This window comes from Pelophylax lessonae (assembly GCF_965119305.1).
Source record: "Pelophylax lessonae genome assembly, chromosome: 2".
NCBI lineage: Eukaryota > Metazoa > Chordata > Amphibia > Anura > Ranidae > Pelophylax > Pelophylax lessonae.
This window is the reverse complement of record NC_138769.1, coordinates 605,402,316-605,420,304: the sequence shown is the minus strand read 5'-3', so window position 1 is coordinate 605,420,304 and position 17,989 is coordinate 605,402,316. Positions and strand designations below refer to the sequence as shown.

The window sequence follows — 17,989 nt, the reverse complement described above, 5'->3', positions numbered from 1 at the left end:
TGATTTTCATATGAACGCAGCCCCGTTTTGTCCCGGGCATTGATGAGCGTGTACACAGGCAAAGGTACCCTCATATGCATGGGCATAGTACATACCTCCCAACTTTCAAATTTGAGAATGAGGGACACTTAAGGGGGGTAGAAGCGTGTGACCTGCGGCAAAGCGTACTGCAGCAAAAAAAATAAAGGCGTGGCCAAACAATAGCATGGGAGGGGCTTAAGGGCATGGTTAAACAAATCCCAGGCTTCAGGTATGTGCTGGGGTGGGGTGGGGGGTCGCATTGGGAGGTAAAGGACTTGTGTTAGAATGTGGGGTAGAGTGGGGGATAGATATATACTAGGGGTGTGCTTTGGGAAGAGAGAGCACTTGTGCTAGAAGGCGGGGGGGGTTAGATATGTGCTGGGGGGGGCCTTTGGCAGAGGAGGGGACTTGTGCTAGAAGGTGGGGCAGAGGAGGATTGGACAAATGTTCGGGGGGAACTTTGGAAAGGGAGGGGGGACGCAGAATTGTACTGGGGGTCAGATGCGTCCGGGGGGGCACACATTTAAAAAAAAAAAACAGGAAAACAAAACTGTTTAATACTGGTCCCTGCTGTTTGTCTCCACCCCAAATGTTCTGGCTCCGGTTGTAGGGTGGTGGCGCCGAGCACTGGGGTACTGGTGATGCTGCAGGGGCTACTACATGGGGTGCTAAAGGGTAAGGAGTCAGCCCTGGAGCAGCAGAGGTTAGGCTGGGAGGAGCAGAAGACCCAGTCCTCCAGATCCCGCACCAGTGGATGATGCCTGGCCCCAAATGCTCCATGCTTGGCCCCATGCTCAGTGACCTTGTAAGGTGGATCAGAGGCAGGGACTCCCCTGGGTGCAGGTGGCATGCCCCCTCTAACCTTCCCCCACCCTGGCCTTGCTGGAAGTGCTCCTGTCCCTGGTCACAGCTGGGTGCTATCACTTAACAATTGACCTGTCAGGACCCAGAGAATAGCTCAACAAGTTGCTTACCATACCATCTAGGGGGAGCAGGGCAGTCAGCATGCATAGTGTCTCACCAGGGTCTCAGCTCTCTATAGATCCCCGCGCAGGCAGCACAGACCAAAAGCTTCCTTCCCATCCTCTGCTGTGTATGTGCAGGAAGTTGGGCTTGGGGGCGTGTCTGTCTGCGCACAGCCAATCCACTCCCGGGAACCCAGCTTGCTGACAGCTCCCTGCTGTCACTAAGAGAAGAGTGACAAAGGCTAGGGTACAGCGCTGTTGCTCGGGGTGGCACTGCAACTAACAAAGGGAGGCATCAGAGAGAAGGTACATGGGGGGACCAGGAAGAGAACGGAGCAGGAGCAGCCACTGGGGATACACCGTGTACATACCTCCCAACTTTTGAACCTCAGAATGAGGGACACTTGAGGAAGGAAGTGACCTGTGGTGCCATACATGGCAAGAGTGGGTGTGGCTAAATTCTTGACAGTGGGAGGAGCTCAAGGGGCATAGTTAAACCTTGTACCGATAAAATATGCTTTGATTATTGTTCCACAAGCAAGAGTCTCATGGATACATACAAACCCCAGCATAATCAAAAAAGAAAAAGAAAAAAAGGGTGAAGAGTTTTGGAGTGCTTTACACACAGAGTGCAAGGTTCTGGAATGCTTTATGCACAGGGACCAAGGTTTCGGAGAGCATTACGTACAGATCGTAGGGTTCAGGAGAGTGCTAGGGTAAGGTATAGGGTTGTGGACTGTTATAGACAGGGTGAAGGGTTTTGGAGTGCACTATGCCCACAGTGCAGGGTTCTGGAATGCGATATGCACAGGGTACCAGGTTCTGGAGTAAGTTACGTACAGATTGTAGGATTCAGGAGAGCACTAGATTCACAGTGCAGGTTTCTGAAGTGCATTATGCACAGGGTGCAGAGTTCTGGAGTGCGTTATGTACAGAGTCCAGGGTTTAGTAGAGAGCAACATACAGAGTGAAGGTTTCTGGAGTGTTTTATGCACATAGTGCAAAGTGCAAGAGAGTGCTAGGCACAAACTACAGGGTTCTGGAGTGCATTACGTAGTGTGCAGGGTTCTGGAGTGTATCATGCACAGGGTGCATCTTTGTCCCCAACCCTCCCCTAAAGCTCTAATATCTTCCATATGGTTACCTTTCTGGCTCTTCTAACCACTGTAGCAAGAGCTTCCTTTTCATTGCATTCAGCCAGACCAGCACTTGTCCCGGCCCTAAGAGCAGAGCAGGGAGGCTGTTGTAGGAGCCGCAGGAGAACTGTTACTTTCACTTTCAAATGCAGAAGTTGGGCTTCTGTGTTCTAAAGTAAAAGTATTGAGCTGTGACCACAGGCCTAACCCCAGGCTGAAACATAATGATGCGGGATAAACTTCCTGTACACGGGGACCGTGGAAAAAAAGGTGAAGATGCAGGAAAGTCCAGCCAATCCGGGGCTGTTGGGAGGTATGACGAAAGGATTTAGAGGGCCCTGCTCGTGAGAGCTTAAAGACTTAAAATGCCTTGTCCTGCATTGTGCGTCTGTGCAGCGGCAGGCCTTTCGCTTCCTTGTGTTAGGCCCTCCAGCAAGAAAAATGGTGGGCAGCACAGCAGTGACATTATTAATTTCGCTCCAAATCTCATGAGACTAGCAATTGGAGGTAGCAGTGTCTAGGCTCCCTCCCAGGAAGTGAAGAAAGGTTCTTTTTTTTAGGTTACTGTTCTAGCACAATTAATATTTCTAAATATTCTCTATAATCTCTCAGATCTTCATATTCTAAGTCCAAAACTACTTTAATGGTTTAAAAAGTTAATGGCCTTTAACAGAATCTCTCTTTTCTAGGGTGTGAAGGCAGAGATTGTGGAGGATCTAAGCAATCATTTAAGGACCCTTCATGATAAAGCCATGACAGAGTCTGTGCAATCACACAGAAAAGGGGAAAAAACTGCAACAACTGTAATAAAAAAACGGTGAGATGAATGGATATGCTAACATTTTAAAGAAGATCTGCAATCATGGTCACATCATTTTATAACATCAGCATTATAATACTTGAACAAACAAAATTTATTTTTGAGAATCTAATATAAGGTTACTTGAGAAACTACTTAACCACTTCTGGACCGGAGGATTTTGCCCCTTAATGACCAGGCCATTTTTTGCGATTCGGCACTGCATTACTTTAACGGACAATTGCGCGGTCGTGCGACGCTGTACCTAAATAAAATTTATGTCCTTTTTTTCTCACAAATAGAGCTTTCTTTTGGTGGTATTTGATCACCTCTGCGATTTTTATATTTTGCGTGTTCATGTTCTGTATGAACTGTTATTATGTTTTTCCTAGTTGATGATGTTTACAACCCCCAAAAACATATTTGTGCTCAGTTTTTTTTTTTTTTTGTTAAATTATGTTTTTGTTCAAAAAACATATCGTTTCTTGCTGACTACCTACTGTAAAATAAAATAAATTATCAAATCACTTCTATACTGTTTTTGTAAATCATTTTAATAAATAGAGATAATGTGATTACCTTTAAATATTCAGTTTGCAAGACCTTCACTATAGCTGCACAGGTTTCTGGGATGATGCGACCTAGCGACTGGGCTGATATGCCTGTGGTAAACTTGAGATCTTCATATGTCCTTCCAATTGCCAGAAAACAAAGTGTTGCTATTAATCGTTGCTCTGCTGTTATACTTTGTCTGAGGACAGTATTCTGTTTTCTTATGAGGGGTGCTACATGGCTCAATAGCAGCTGAAAGGCTTCATCCGGCATTCTTATGTAGCACCCTCCTAGGTAGGTGCTAGGTTGGTAAAAGCTTAGCAGCTCTATCTGCTTATCAGGGGAGCCTGATTGTTAGTTCTGCCTGTTGCATGTGTCCAGGGTGTGATTCATCTGGGCTGAGGGAGTGTCCCCACTGTATCCAATGGGAGAGCCTGTTGAATAGTGGAGGAAACCCAGCCAGTGACACACAGGCTTTTGTGGCTGTCTCAGTGGGAGGGAACAACATCGGTGCATCCTGGGATACGTCATAAAAGCCAGGGGCACATGTGACAGGGCATCTTTGGGCGGGAAGCCAGGTCCCAGGAGGAGGGTGACTGCTGTCTCTCCTCCTGTAAGCAAGGAAGGTGGTCACAGGCGGTCGGTCTAGTCGACCAAGTGTGTGATGCTGAGCCAGGAGGTCCAGGATACTGACGAGTGGAGCTGAAGGCAGAGCAACCCAGGGAAAAACAGTGTCTGTGAGTACCGGTAAGCTTGCCAGGGGTCTGCCCAGGAAGGGGACCACTCCAGTGGAGAGTCAGTGGACAAGGACTAGCGTGCATGAGAAGTGAGAAAGGGGGTGCCAGGTTAGGACCATGAAGAGGAATTCATTCAGGAACATATCTTTTACTTCACTTCAGGGGCAAGGTGAAGTAGTGGCCTTGCCACACACACTACAGTCAGTTGTCCTCAAAAATTGTGCATAGTTCAAATTGGAGTATGCCACTCACCCCTTCTCCCATCCAAGTTCTAAAATAAAACATAAAACCAAATCCCCTGGACTGTTCATTGTCTGAAACCTGATTCCGAAAGCCATACGGATTATTCTCCTTCAGGTCTTTCTACAATGTTAGAATATTTTTCACGGTTCCTCAGCCATTGCTTTATCCATTGTCTTCTTCTAGTTTTCTTCTCATGTGCCTGTTGTATTGATATGATACCAAGCATTGCTATGGCAATGGTCCTCTTATCGACATTATTCATACTGAATGAAAAGCTACAGGGATGCTAACAAAGCGAAGGAAGCAGGAAAGATCTGTCCACACAACGAACGTACGGTACACCGAGCGGGCATATACGGAAGGGACGTAGAGAGGTCAACTTTATGTAGTCATTTCCCTGCTAATGTGACCAAATCGAAAACAATAAACCAGTTCATTTATGTCCATTGAACAAACGTTTATCTTTCGAAATTTGGTCGCTACATGATGGTAGTATCTTAACCACTTAAGCCCCGGAAGATTTTACCCCCATTCCGACCAGGGGGTATTTTACGACTCGGCACTGCGTGACTTTAACTGACAATTGTGCGGTCATGCAATGTGGTACCCAAACGAAATTTACGTCCTTTTTTTCCCACAAACAGAGCTTTCTTTTGGTGGTATTTGATCACCTCTGCGCTTTTTATTTTTTGCGATATTAATAAAAAAAGAGCGAAAATTTTGCAAAAAAATGACATTTTCAACTTTGTCTTTTAAAAAATATCCAATATACTCAATTTATGTATTTTTTTTTTGGCCAAAATATATTTAGCTACATGTCTTTGACAAAAAAAAATTCAATGAGCGTATTTTTATTGGTTTGCGCAAAAGTTATAGCGTCTACAAACTATGGTGTAAATACAGAAATTTACGCAGCTTTAATTTTTGACTGCCTATCTCATTTCATGAAGTGCTAAAATGGCAGGGCAGTACAAAACCCCCCCAAACTACCACTTTTTGGAAAGTAGACATCCTAAGGAATGTTCTGAGAGGCATGTTGAGCTCATTGAATATTTCATTTTTTTGTCACAGGTGTTTGAAAAATGACTAAAAATTTTTTTTTTTTTTTTTTTACACAAAGTTGTCATTGAAATGATATATTGCTCACACATGCCATGGGTATATGTGTAATTACACCCCAAAATATATTCTGCTGCTTCTCCTGAGTACAGGGATACCACATATGTGGGACTTTTTGGGAGCCTAGCTGTGTACGGGACCACAAAAACAAATCCCCACCATCAGAATTTCAAAGGGCGTACATTTTTCATTGCATTTTCTCACTACCTCTAACGGTTTAGGAGGCCCTGAAATGTCAAGATACCACAAAACCCCCCCAAATGACCCCATTTTGGAAAGTAGACACCCCAAGCTGTTTGCTAAGAGGCATGGTGAGTCCATGGAATATTTTATATTTTACCACAAGTTTTGGGAATATTACTATTTTTTTTTTTTATTTTTTTTTTTTACACAACGTTGTCACTAAAAGATAAAATTCTCACACATGACATGGGTATATGTGGAATTACACCCCAAAATACATTCTGCCACTTCTCCTGAGTATGGGGATGCCCCATGTGTGAGACTTTTTGGGAGCCTAGCTGTGTACAGGACCGCGAAAACCAATCAACACTCCCAGGTTTTCTAATGGCGTAAATTGTGCATGTCACCTCTGCACTACCTGTCACAGTTTCGGAGGCCCTAAAATTCCAAGATAGCACAAACCCCCCCCAAATGACCCCATTTTGGAAAGTAGACACCCCAAGCTATTTGCTGAGAGGCATGGTGAGTCCATGGAATATTTTATATTCTGCCACAAGTTCCGGGAAATACATATATATATATATTTTTTTTTTTTTTTCACAAAGTTGTCAGTAAATGAAATATTGCTCACACATGCCATGGGTATATGTGAAATGACACCCCAAAATACATTCTGCTGCTTCTCCTGAGTACAGGGATACCCCATGTGTGAGACTTTTTTGCAGTCTAGCCGAGTACAGGTCCCCGAAAACCAGTCCCCGCTTTCAGGCTTTCCAAGGGCGTAAATTGTTGATTTCACTCCTGACTACCTATCACAGTTTCGGAGGCCCTAAAATTCCAAGATAGCACAAAACCCCCCCAAATGACCCCATTTTGGAAAGTAGACACCCCAAGCTATTTGCTGAGAGGCATGGTGAGTCCATGGAATATTTTATATTTTGCCACAAGTTCCGGGAAATATATATATATATATATATTTTTTTTTTTTTTCACAAAGTTGTCAGTAAATGAAATATTGCTCACACATGCCATGGGTATATGTGAAATGACACCCCAAAATACATTCTGCTGCTTCTCCTGAGTACAGGGATACCCCATGTGTGAGACTTTTTTGCAGTCTAGCCGAGTACAGGTCCCCGAAAACCAGTCCCCACTTTCAGGCTTTCCAAGGGCGTAAATTGTTGATTTCACTCCTGACTACCTATCACAGTTTCGGAGGCCCTAAAATTCCAAGATAGCACAAAACCCCCCCAAATGACCCCATTTTGGAAAGTAGACACCCCAAGCTATTTGCTGAGAGGCATGGTGAGTCCATGGAATATTTTATATTTTGCCACAAGTTCCGGGAAATATATATATATATATATATTTTTTTTTTTTTTACACAAAGTTGTCAGTAAATGATATATTGCTCACACATGCCATGGGTATATGTGAACTGACACCCCAAAATACATTCTGCTGCTTCTCCTGAGTATAGGGATACCCCATGTGTGAGACTTTTTTGCAGTCTAGCCGAGTACAGGACCCCGAAAACCAATCATCGCCTTCAGGCTTTCCAAGGGCGTAAATTGTTGATTTCACTCCTGACTACCTATCACAGTTTTGGAGGCCATGAAATGCCAAGACAGCACAACCCCCCCCCAAATGACCCCTTTTCGGAAAGTAGACACCCTGAGCTATTTGCAGAGAGGCATGTTGAGTGTTTTGCAGATCTCACTTTTTGTCACAAAGTTTTGGAAATTGAAAAAAGAGGAAAAAAAATGCATTTTCCTGTTTTTTCTTCATTTTCCAAAAAAAATTAGAGCTGCAAAATACTCACCATGCCTCTCAGCAAATAGATTGGAGTGTCTACTTTGCAAAATGGGGTCATTTGGGGGGGGTTTGTGCAATCTTGGCTTTTTATGGACTTCAAAACTGTGATAGGTAGTAAGGAGTGAGATCAACAATTTACGCCCTTAGAAAGCCTAAAGGTGCGCATTGGTTTTCCGGGTCCTGTACGCGGCTAGACTGGCAAAAAGTCTCACACATGGGGTATCATTGTACTCAGGAGAAGCAGCAGAATGTATTTTGGGGTGTCATTTCACATATACCCATGGCCTGTGTGAGCAATATATCATTTACTGACAACTTTGTGTAAAAAAATAAAAAAAAATAAAAAAAATTTTTTTCCTCGAAACTTGTGGCAAAATATAAACTATTCCATGGACTCACCATACTTCTCAGCCAGTAGCTTGGAGTGTCTACTTTGCAAAATGGGGTCATTTGGGGGGGTTTTGTGCCATCTTGAAATTTCAGGGCCTCTGAAACTGTGACAGGTAGTCAGGGGTAAAATCAGCAATTTACGCCATTAGAAAACCTGAAGATGTGGATTGGTTTTCGGGGGCGCGTACACAGCTAGGCTCCCAAAAAGTCTCACACATGTGGTATCCCTGTACTCAGGAGAAGCAAAAGAATGTATTTTGGGGTGTCATTTCACATATTCCCATGGCATGCATGAGCAATATATCATTTAGTGACAACTTTCTGTAAAAAAACAACAAAAAAAAAAATAATAATAATTTTGCGGAAACTTGTGGCAAAATATAAAATACTCCATGGACTCACCATGCCTCTCAGAAAAAAGCTTTGGGTGTCTACTTTTCAAAAAGGGGTCATTAGGGGGGTGTTTGAACAGTTCCGGCATTTTATACTCAATCTTATCCACACATCACCCACTCTTCTAACCACTTGAAAACCAAGCCTTTTCTGTGCCTTTTTGTTTACATGAAAAAATATTTTTTTTTTACTAGAAAATTACTTTGAACCCCCAAACATTATATATTTTTTTAAAGCAGAGGCCCTATAGAATAAAATGGTGGATCTTGCAAATTTTTTTGTCACACGGTATTTGCGCACAGATTTTCCAAACGCAATTTTTGCGAAAAAAATACATTTTTTTTTAATTTATTGCACAAATACACTATATAATTCCAATTTTTTTGGTAAAATTTAAAAGATGATCTTATGCCGAGTTCATAGACACCTAACATGACATGCTTTAAAAATTGCGCATGCCTGCGCAGCGACAAAAACGTATGTACATTTTTGAAAACCTTTAAAAGTCTCTACAGGTTACCACTTTAGACTTACAGAGGAGGTCTACTGCAAGAATTACTGCACTCGATCTGGCGATCGCGGCGATACCTCACATGCATGCTGCAATTGTGGTTTACATATGACACTAGACCACCGCTTGCGTGCGCCATTGCGCGCAAGCACCGGGGGTAAGGGGGGGGGCTCAATTTTTTTTTTTTTTTTTTTTTTTTTCTTTTGCTTTTTTATGTTATTTTGACACCTTTCCTTTAATTTTTTTTTTTTTTAAATCATTTTTATTGTTATCATAGTGAATTTAAATATCCCCTATGATAGCAATCTGTAGTGACAGGTACTCTTTTTAAAAAAAATTGGGGTCTTTTAGACTCTAGATCTCTCCTCTGACCTTAACGCATCTGACCACACCAAAATTGGTGTGATAAAATACTTTCCCAATTTCCCAATGGCCCTGTTTATTTCTGGCGAAACAGAAGTCATAAAATGCTCGTAGCCTCCGGCATCTTAGGCCATAGAGATGATTGGAGCCATTCTCATCTCCAATTAGCTCTATGGTTAGATAATTGAACCACCGGCTGCACTCTCGGGTTAACCGGTGGGACAGGAGAGCCAGAGAAAAACCATGGAAGGCTGCGGAAGGCGGCGGTGGGGGGGGGGGGAGGCCCCTCCCACTGCATGTAAAAGCAGTCTAGCGGCCAATTACCTGCTAGAATTGCTTTTACATGTAAGCCGACCGCTGGCTGTAAAAAACGATACCAAGATGATGCCTAAATCTGCAGGCATCATCCTGGTATAACCACTCAAAGTCCAGCAACGTACCAGTACATTGCTGGTCCTTGTTTGGCATATAGGTTTTTTTTTTTTTCATGCAGCCTGTGGGCTGAACGGAAAAAAAGAGAACCTATCAGAAATCAGCACAGGAATAATGCGTAGTATTACTCATCATTAACCGCCCAAACAACCACCCACTGAATTTAATGATGGGTATACACGACACTATCCACGTATACCAAAATAGGATTTTAACTGCAGTGCTGAAATCAGAAAATCACCACAGCTGCTATCAGCAAAGGTATCCATATATGCTGAGCGCAAACGCTGTTTGTGTCAGAATATATAAAATCAATGCGTGGTAGCCGACGAGGGACCTGCAAGAGAAACAGGTCACAAAAGAATGAAAAAACAAACAAAGGACATTGAAAAAAAGTATAGTAGGAAGGAGTAGAAGGACATATAAAATGACTGACAACAACAGTTTTTGGATTTTCATCATTAACCGCCCAAACAACCACCCACTGAATTTAATGATGGGTATACACGGCGCTATCCACGTATACCAAAATAGGATTTTAACTGCAGTGCTGAAATCAGAAAATCACCACAGCTGCTATCAGCAAAGGTATCCATATATGCTGAGCGCAAACGCTGTTTGTGTCAGAATATATAAAATCAATGCGTGGTAGCCGACGAGGGACCTGCAAGAGAAACAGGTCACAAAAGAATGAAAAAACAAACAAAGGACATTGAAAAAAAGTATAGTAGGAAGGAGTAGAAGGACATATAAAATGACTGACAACAACAGTTTTTGGATTTTCATCATTAACCGCCCAAACAACCACCCACTGAATTTAATGATGGGTATACACGGCGCTATCCACGTATACCAAAATAGGATTTTAACTGCAGTGCTGAAATCAGAAAATCACCACAGCTGCTATCAGCAAAGGTATCCATATATGCTGAGCGCAAACGCTGTTTGTGTCAGAATATATAAAATCAATGCGTGGTAGCCGACGAGGGACCTGCAAGAGAAACAGGTCACAAAAGAATGAAAAAACAAACAAAGGACATTGAAAAAAAGTATAGTAGGAAGGAGTAGAAGGACATATAAAATTACTGACACCACAACAGTTTTTGGATCCTTTTATTTTTCTTTCTAACTGTTCCTTTACTTCTTGATTTGGGAGGGACTGCGATCATCTGCGATCTTCTCTTCCAGCTTGGGTCTCTCAAAATGTCGATGGACATCCAACATCCTTCGAGACCCTGTGTTTATGTGCCCTACACTGTGTCGTGCTGTACCCTACGCTAATAATCCACTAGTGTATGGTAGCGCTCGAAACATTCCCCGATGCAGAGACCAGGTTGGTCAGGACATTTGGGACAATAATAACGGGTGTCACGCCTAAATCCGCGCTTGCTACAGACACGACATCTTCTTTGGGGCCATCTTTGGGTAGGGGTACTCGGGAGGACATGTGAAAAATGCCTCTCATGCAGCCGGCTCACTGCATCTGGAAGGGGAAGTTGGGCAGGCATGCCTCCTGGGTACAGGTAGGCAAGGATGATCTCTTCCTGGAATTCCCGGAAAGATCCAGTTCGTCCTGACGCCCTGTATAGGACAAAGGCGTTCAGCATAGCCAATTGGTATAGGTAAACAGACACTTTTTTGTACCAGCGTCTGGCTTTACGGGCAACTAAATACGGCGCCAAAAGCTGGTCGTTAAGGTCCACCCCTCCCATGTTAAGGTTATATTCGTGGACACAGAGGGGTTTCTCCACAACGCCAGTTGCCGTAGGAATTTGGATCGTCGTGTCTGGGTGAAGGGAGGACAGAACATAAACATCCCGTGTATCCTTCCACTTCACCGCAAGTAATTTGTCCGTTTTCAAGCAGGCTCTCGCCCCCCGACTAAGACGGGAATCTACAAGCCGTTGGGGGAAGCCCCGGCGATTAGGTCGCACGGTGCCACATGCGCCAATTTGTAAATCAAGAAGGTGACTAAATAGTGGCACGCTTGTATAAAAGTTGTCCACGTACAAATGGTACCCCTTTCCGGATAAGGGTGACACCAAGTCCCAAACGATCTTACCGCTGCTCCCTATGTAGTCTGGGCAGTTGGGGGGCTCCACACAGCTATCTTTTCCCTCATAGACCCGGAAACTAACTGTATAGCCTGTGGCCCTGTCACACAATTTATACAGTTTGACCCCGTACTTGGCACGCTTGCTGGGGAGGTACTGTTTCATAGCAAGGCGGCCAGTAAATTTAATCAGGGACTCGTCAACGCAGACAACTTGTTCGGGGGTAAACAAGGCTGCAAACCGCTGATTGAAGTGGTCTATGAGGGGCCGAATTTTGTGGAGCCGATCGTATGCAGGGTCTCCCCGAGGACGACAGAGTTCATTGTCGCTGAAATGCATAAATCGCAGAATTTGCTCGTATCTCGTCCTGGACATAGAGGCAGAGTACATGCGCATATGGTGAATTGGGCTAGTGGACCAATATAGCCGCAATTCACTCTGTTTAGTTATGCCCATGTGGAGGGAAAGGCCCAGAAAGATCTTAAATTCGGAAACCGTTATAGGTTTCCAGCGGAATTGTCTGGCAAGGTGTGAATTTGGGTTGGCGGCGATGAACTGTTGTGCATACAAATTTGATTGATCCACAATAGATCTGTAAAGATCTTCCGTGAAGAACAGCTCAAAAAAGTTCAGGGGCGTAAAACCAGCTGTCTCCACGTGGATTCCAGGTTGGGCGGTGAATGGGGGAAGTACTGGCGCTGTAGTATCGGTGGGTTGCCAATTAGGAAATGCCAGCGCATCAGGGAGGGCACTATGGGCTCTACGGGCCTGTCTTCGAATACGCGGTGGCTGCGGGCCACTACTTGTGCTAGCCACCGCACCAGCTTCAACTGCACTTAGGGGACTCGCCACGTCACCAGGTCTTACTGCAGTGCTGGTTGTACTAGGTCCAGGTTGTACTAGGCCGCTGGCGCTTGCCAGGTCGCCAGAAGGATGAGCGGCACTAGTACCCACACTCTGCTCCATACGAGCACCCTGCGATTCCTGCATCACAACAACTTCAGAATGGGGTCGGGTACGCCTGGGTCTAACAGGGACCCATCTGTCGTCGGAGCTATCTGTCAGGGAGCCGCTGCCGTCATCAGGTTCATATACTGACACTAATTCGGTCATTGTAGCTTCCCCTTCGCTATCAGATGACTCGGTCAGCATATAACTGAGAAGCTCTTCATCCCTGTACGAACGTTTGGTCATTTTGGCAACTAAATTTACTCGTACAGTGATGCGACTCACAGGTAATAAAAGCACCTGGTTGTCGAAGACTATTTCAAGCGCTACAAAAAAAACTGCTAATGCTAGCAGGGATCAGGCCTGACTCTGCTAACACAGCGGTTTTGTGTCTTGTGTTTTTTTGCAAATGACAGTAATCTATTGATTACTACACTTGCCTGGGTGAAAGGGTTAAACGCAGGTGCTGGCCGGAATCAGTACTGATCGTGCAAACACCGCGTTTTGGGAACCCTAAACTATGGGGGCGCTAGTATAGTTCTGATCAGATCAGATATTGATCTGTTCAAACACTATACTAGAAATGGAAGTGTAGGTGCGTGCGTGCGTGCGTGCGTGCGTGTGTGGCAATCAAGGGGTTACTTCTAAACTATGCGCTGGGGATCTGGGGGGGGGTGGCGGGGACCCTAAACCTCCTTTGGGAAAGAAACTAGCTAGCTAGCGCAACCTCAAGTCACAATGACACCAATACAAAATACAGTAAAAACAGTATATTATGTGTGTATTAGTGCTAATGTGACAGAGGGTGTAGGGGTTAACGGGATGTGATCAGGGGGGGATCAGGGGTTTAAATCTTTATTGGAAGGGACTGGCGGGTATCCTAAGGATAAAAGGAACGGTGGCAAGCGCTAAACCTGGTCACAAGTCACACTTATACGGGTATATAGAAAATGCTATATACTGTATACAGTGTGCGTTGTGGCAGGGGGTGTAGGGGTGATCAGGAGGGGATCAGGGGATTAAATCTTTATTGGGCGGGTGGGGGGGACCCTAAACCTGCTTGGGACACAAACTTAGTCGCCTGCGCTAATTCTGATCACAATGACACTAATACAAAAATACAAAAACACAGTATATTACGTTTGTATTAGTGCTGATGTGACAGAGGGTGTAGGGGTTAACTAGCGGTGATCAGGGGGGGATCAGGTGGGATCAGGGGCTTAAATCTTTATTAGGGGGGGGTGGCGGGTAATTCAAGTGGAAAAAGGGGGGTCGCAAGCGCTAGACCTGACCACAAATCACACTTATACGGGTATATAGCAAAATGCTATATACTGTATACGGTGTGTGTTATGGCAGGGGGTGTAGGGGTGATCAGGGGGGGGTCAGGGGCTTAAATCTTTATTGGGCGGGTGGCGGGGACCCTAAACCTTCTTGGGACAGAAACTTAGTCGCCTGCGCTAATTCTGATCACAATGACACTAATACAAAAATACAATAACACCGTATATTGCGTTTGTATTAGTGCTGATGTGACAGAGGGTGTAGGGGTTAACGGCGGTGATCAGGGGGGGTTCAGGGGGGATCAGTGGGTTAAATCTTTATTAGGGGGGGTGGGGGGTAATTTGAGTGGAAAAGGGGGGGTCGCAAGGGCTACACCTGTTCACAAATCACACTTATACAGGTATATAGGTATATGCTATATGCTGTATATAGTGTGTGTTGTGTCAGGTGCTGTAGGGGTTAATTGGGGGGGCGATCGGGGGTGAAATGTGCCTATCTAACTGTGTGTGGGTGTGCTTGGTGCAGTACTCACAGTAAGATGTGCTCTCCTCTCACGCTGGATCCAAAAAGACCGTTGTGGGGGGAGGGCACATCTCCTCTAAGCCTGTGTTTACATTTCACAGGCTTAGAGGATGATCTGATTGGGCAGGACCGATCAACAGGTCCAGACCAAAAATGATTGGCCTGGACCTGATGACTGATCGGTTCTGAACCCAATCGAGTCATCATCGGCGGCGGGGACGCGCGGGAGCGCGCACAGGGCCGGCAAATTGTGCTGACGTAGGCCTACGTCAGTTTGCCTGGCCGGGGCTGAGTGCCGACGTAGATCGTCGTGCGCCGGTCGTAAAGTGGTTAAGCCCTTCAGAAAATGTGTTCGTTTTTCGAAATCGCTATCGTCCGATTTCTCGTATAGTTAATGGCCAGCTTAAGGGGGGGAGCACTCATCATGGTGGCACATGGATGTGTTCATTTAACTGCACGAAAGGAGAAGGAAGAGTGAGCACCCTATACAACACGGATGTCGGTGTCGGGAAGGATCATCACAATATATTTACATAAAATTTGCATAGTTGTGGACTTGTGTTATGTTTTTAAAGAAGCATCTGATTATATCACAAGTATTAATAATTCACATTATCTATAGCATAGAACACACTTGTTTTAGCAGTTGTTCATTAATTTTTGATCGTTTTATATGATATTATTTAGCGCAGCACTAAGGTTTGTTTTATTATGGCACTATACACTTCAGTATGAGATGGTGATCAGTGCTTGCAGCTGTCTTGATTGAAATCGTATTGGTCATAGTAGCTCTCAGGATCCTTTGATATTTGCAATAATTAACATCTCCTATACCTGCTGGAAGCAACTATGCAGATATTCTCATTTCTTGAAAATAGAGAAATTAATTTGGAGGAAGTATTCTCTGATAGAGGGAATAAGGACAATGATATAATATATATGTAGCAGGATTCCCAGCTGTTTTGCTGGATGTGGGTCCTCCTGGGTTACCGCTAGCAACAACAGCACATTTAGGCATGTTCTCCAAGTGTAAGCACTGAGACAAGAAACAGTACAGTATCTTTTGGTTTTTGTATTTATTTTGAACTTGGATGGGAGAAGGGATGAGTGGGATACCCCTCTGGCTCAACTATGCACAATTTGCGTGGGACAACTGAAAAAATTGGCGCTGACTTGATGCTGGCTGGATGCTGGTCAACACCAGTTAACACAGGTTAATGATGGCTTGCTGCCTGTTAACTCTAAACTGACTTCTGATCACCTTCCTGTGTCACAAAGTCATTTTTGAGCTCCCTTTAGCACTCCTTGCTGAGGTAGCTAATTGTAAATCTGCTGCATGGCTTAACGCTTCAGGGCCCACAACGGTGCCCTCTTTCACACACTTATCTTCAGGGCTTAGACTCTGGCACCACCTTCTCTAAGCCTTCTCTACTGCTTAGATGGCTCCTGGATCCCTCTGACCTTCTGGAGTGGTCCCCCACCCTAGGCAGACCCCGGGGCAGTTTACAGTACTCACAACACTGCTTTCCTGGAAACCTCTGCCCCAGCAGCTCCACTTGGTCCACAACACACTGGATCCCTCTCTGCAGCTCAGCCCAACCTTCCGGTCCTTAGGCCGACCACCAGGGACTCTTTCCTCACGCTGACAGGAGGAGAGACAGTCGTCACCCTCCTCCTGGGACTCTGCTTCCCGCCAAAGACATCCTGTCATGTGCTTCCCCACAGACTTATACCCCATCCCAGGATGCATTGCAGCAGACTCTGCCCTCTGGGATAGATACAAGTCCTAGTCTATTGGCCAGGTTTCCTCCACTGTCCAATAAGAACCTTCATTGGACACAGTGGGGAGACTCCCCAGACACACCTGGAAACACATGACAGCCTAGCTGAACAATCAGGCCCCCCTGATAAGCAGACAGGGGGCCCCCCTTATAGTTTTCCTAGCACCTACCTAGGAGGGTGCTACACATATGTTTAGGAAATTTGGACATTTAATGGATAAGAAAATAAATATATGGTGGGATATCTCTACCATGGAGAAGTATATAAAGGATAACATGGTCCTAAGAAAGCTTAGATGGGATATTCCGATAAGTGACGGTCTAATGGAGGAGGATATTGAGGAATGGTTTAAATTCTTCAATAAGAAAGGCATAGAAGTTTTGGAATGTTTGATTAAACGTAAACAGAGGAAATCAAGGATTGTGGAAACCCAAATTAGGGAATTGAAAACTAAAATAGAACCATTCAAGAAATCAGCGGACTTTATCAAACAAACAGGAAATCTAAATAAAATTATGCAGAGAAAGGATCAGGAGAATAACAAAACCAAAAATAAACAATATAAAAGGGACCAAGGGGATTACCAAAGGAAACAGGTTTTCAAGTGGCAGGCACAGATTGTGAATGGGGAAACCACATCCGGGAATAACTACACCAGTAAGGTAAGTTAGAATGGAGGTGAATAGAGCACTGAAATTTTCGACACCAAATTAACAAAAATCTCACACATATATATGGCACCACAAGAACGGGGAGCACCTAATTATAGGAATGAGAAGGAAAGTGATTCACAACAACACAACAGGGGACAACAGAACAAACTATATGCATCGACATATGATAAGAACAAGAAACCACAACAATATTATCAACCAAACAATAGGGAGTATCAGCACCAAGGGGGTAAGCCCCATTACTATCGAGGACCACCATACATTAGGGGCAATTGGAATAGGGGTCCCCCGTATCAACATTCTAATTATGGAGGACAGCACCAGGGAGGTCTATACCATAATAGGTGCCCACGGTATGGGGGACAATACCAGCAGGGCCAACCCCCTAGGGGCCCACCACCGGAAGGATGGCCACACCCACCCAGGGCTCATATCCAAGGGGACACCAGCATTTACCCTGTGGCCCTCCACCAGGGGGATATCAGCACAATATAACCCCAAAGCAAGTTGAACATTATTATACCCCTAAACCACAAAGACAAAGGTTACAGAGACCACAACAGGATATCTATCAAATTTCCACCCATATTAGGTACATGCCCCTTAATGAAGACGATCAGTTAGACCCAGCACATACTCTAGGCGGGAGGTGGGAAGAACCCACCCAGGAGAAAGTAAACTAAAGAGGAGAGGCTGTAGAAGGGGAAGGAGGTTACAACAGAAAAAGGAGAAGGGAAAATTAGGGGAAGGTATCTACAATTTAAGTGGGGCACCCCTTAGCAGAGAAGAGATTTTGACGCTTAATAGAGGCATCAAATATGCCCCTAAAAAAAGATTAAATACGTTTGACACTTATGTCGGTATCCAAAAATCCATTAGAAAATTAAATATTAAAAAGTATTACTTACAGAAACCACAGGAGAGAACACAATCAGAGGGCAGGCATACTTAGCTTAGGAACAAATCTATCTTTAACCCAAAAATGACTGACAATAAGTGTATAGATATGTTCAAAAAGCTAGTAACTAATAAATTAGAGAGGCTACCCATCAAAAAGTATATGAAC

General features: G+C 44.4%; 1 protein-coding gene across 1 annotated transcript in view; it reads left to right on the top strand.

Annotated features, from left to right (window-relative positions):
* The window catches only part of LOC309545698 (sterol O-acyltransferase 2-like), a gene marked incomplete at its 5' end in the record, with an annotated part of 213,117 nt that overhangs the window by 55,227 nt on the left and 139,901 nt on the right, over positions 1-17,989 (top strand). The window contains one exon of the mRNA XM_082245034.1: positions 2,812-2,939. Within this exon, the coding sequence (XP_082101160.1) occupies positions 2,812-2,939 (128 nt within the window). The remainder of the gene's footprint in view (positions 1-2,811; positions 2,940-17,989) is intronic.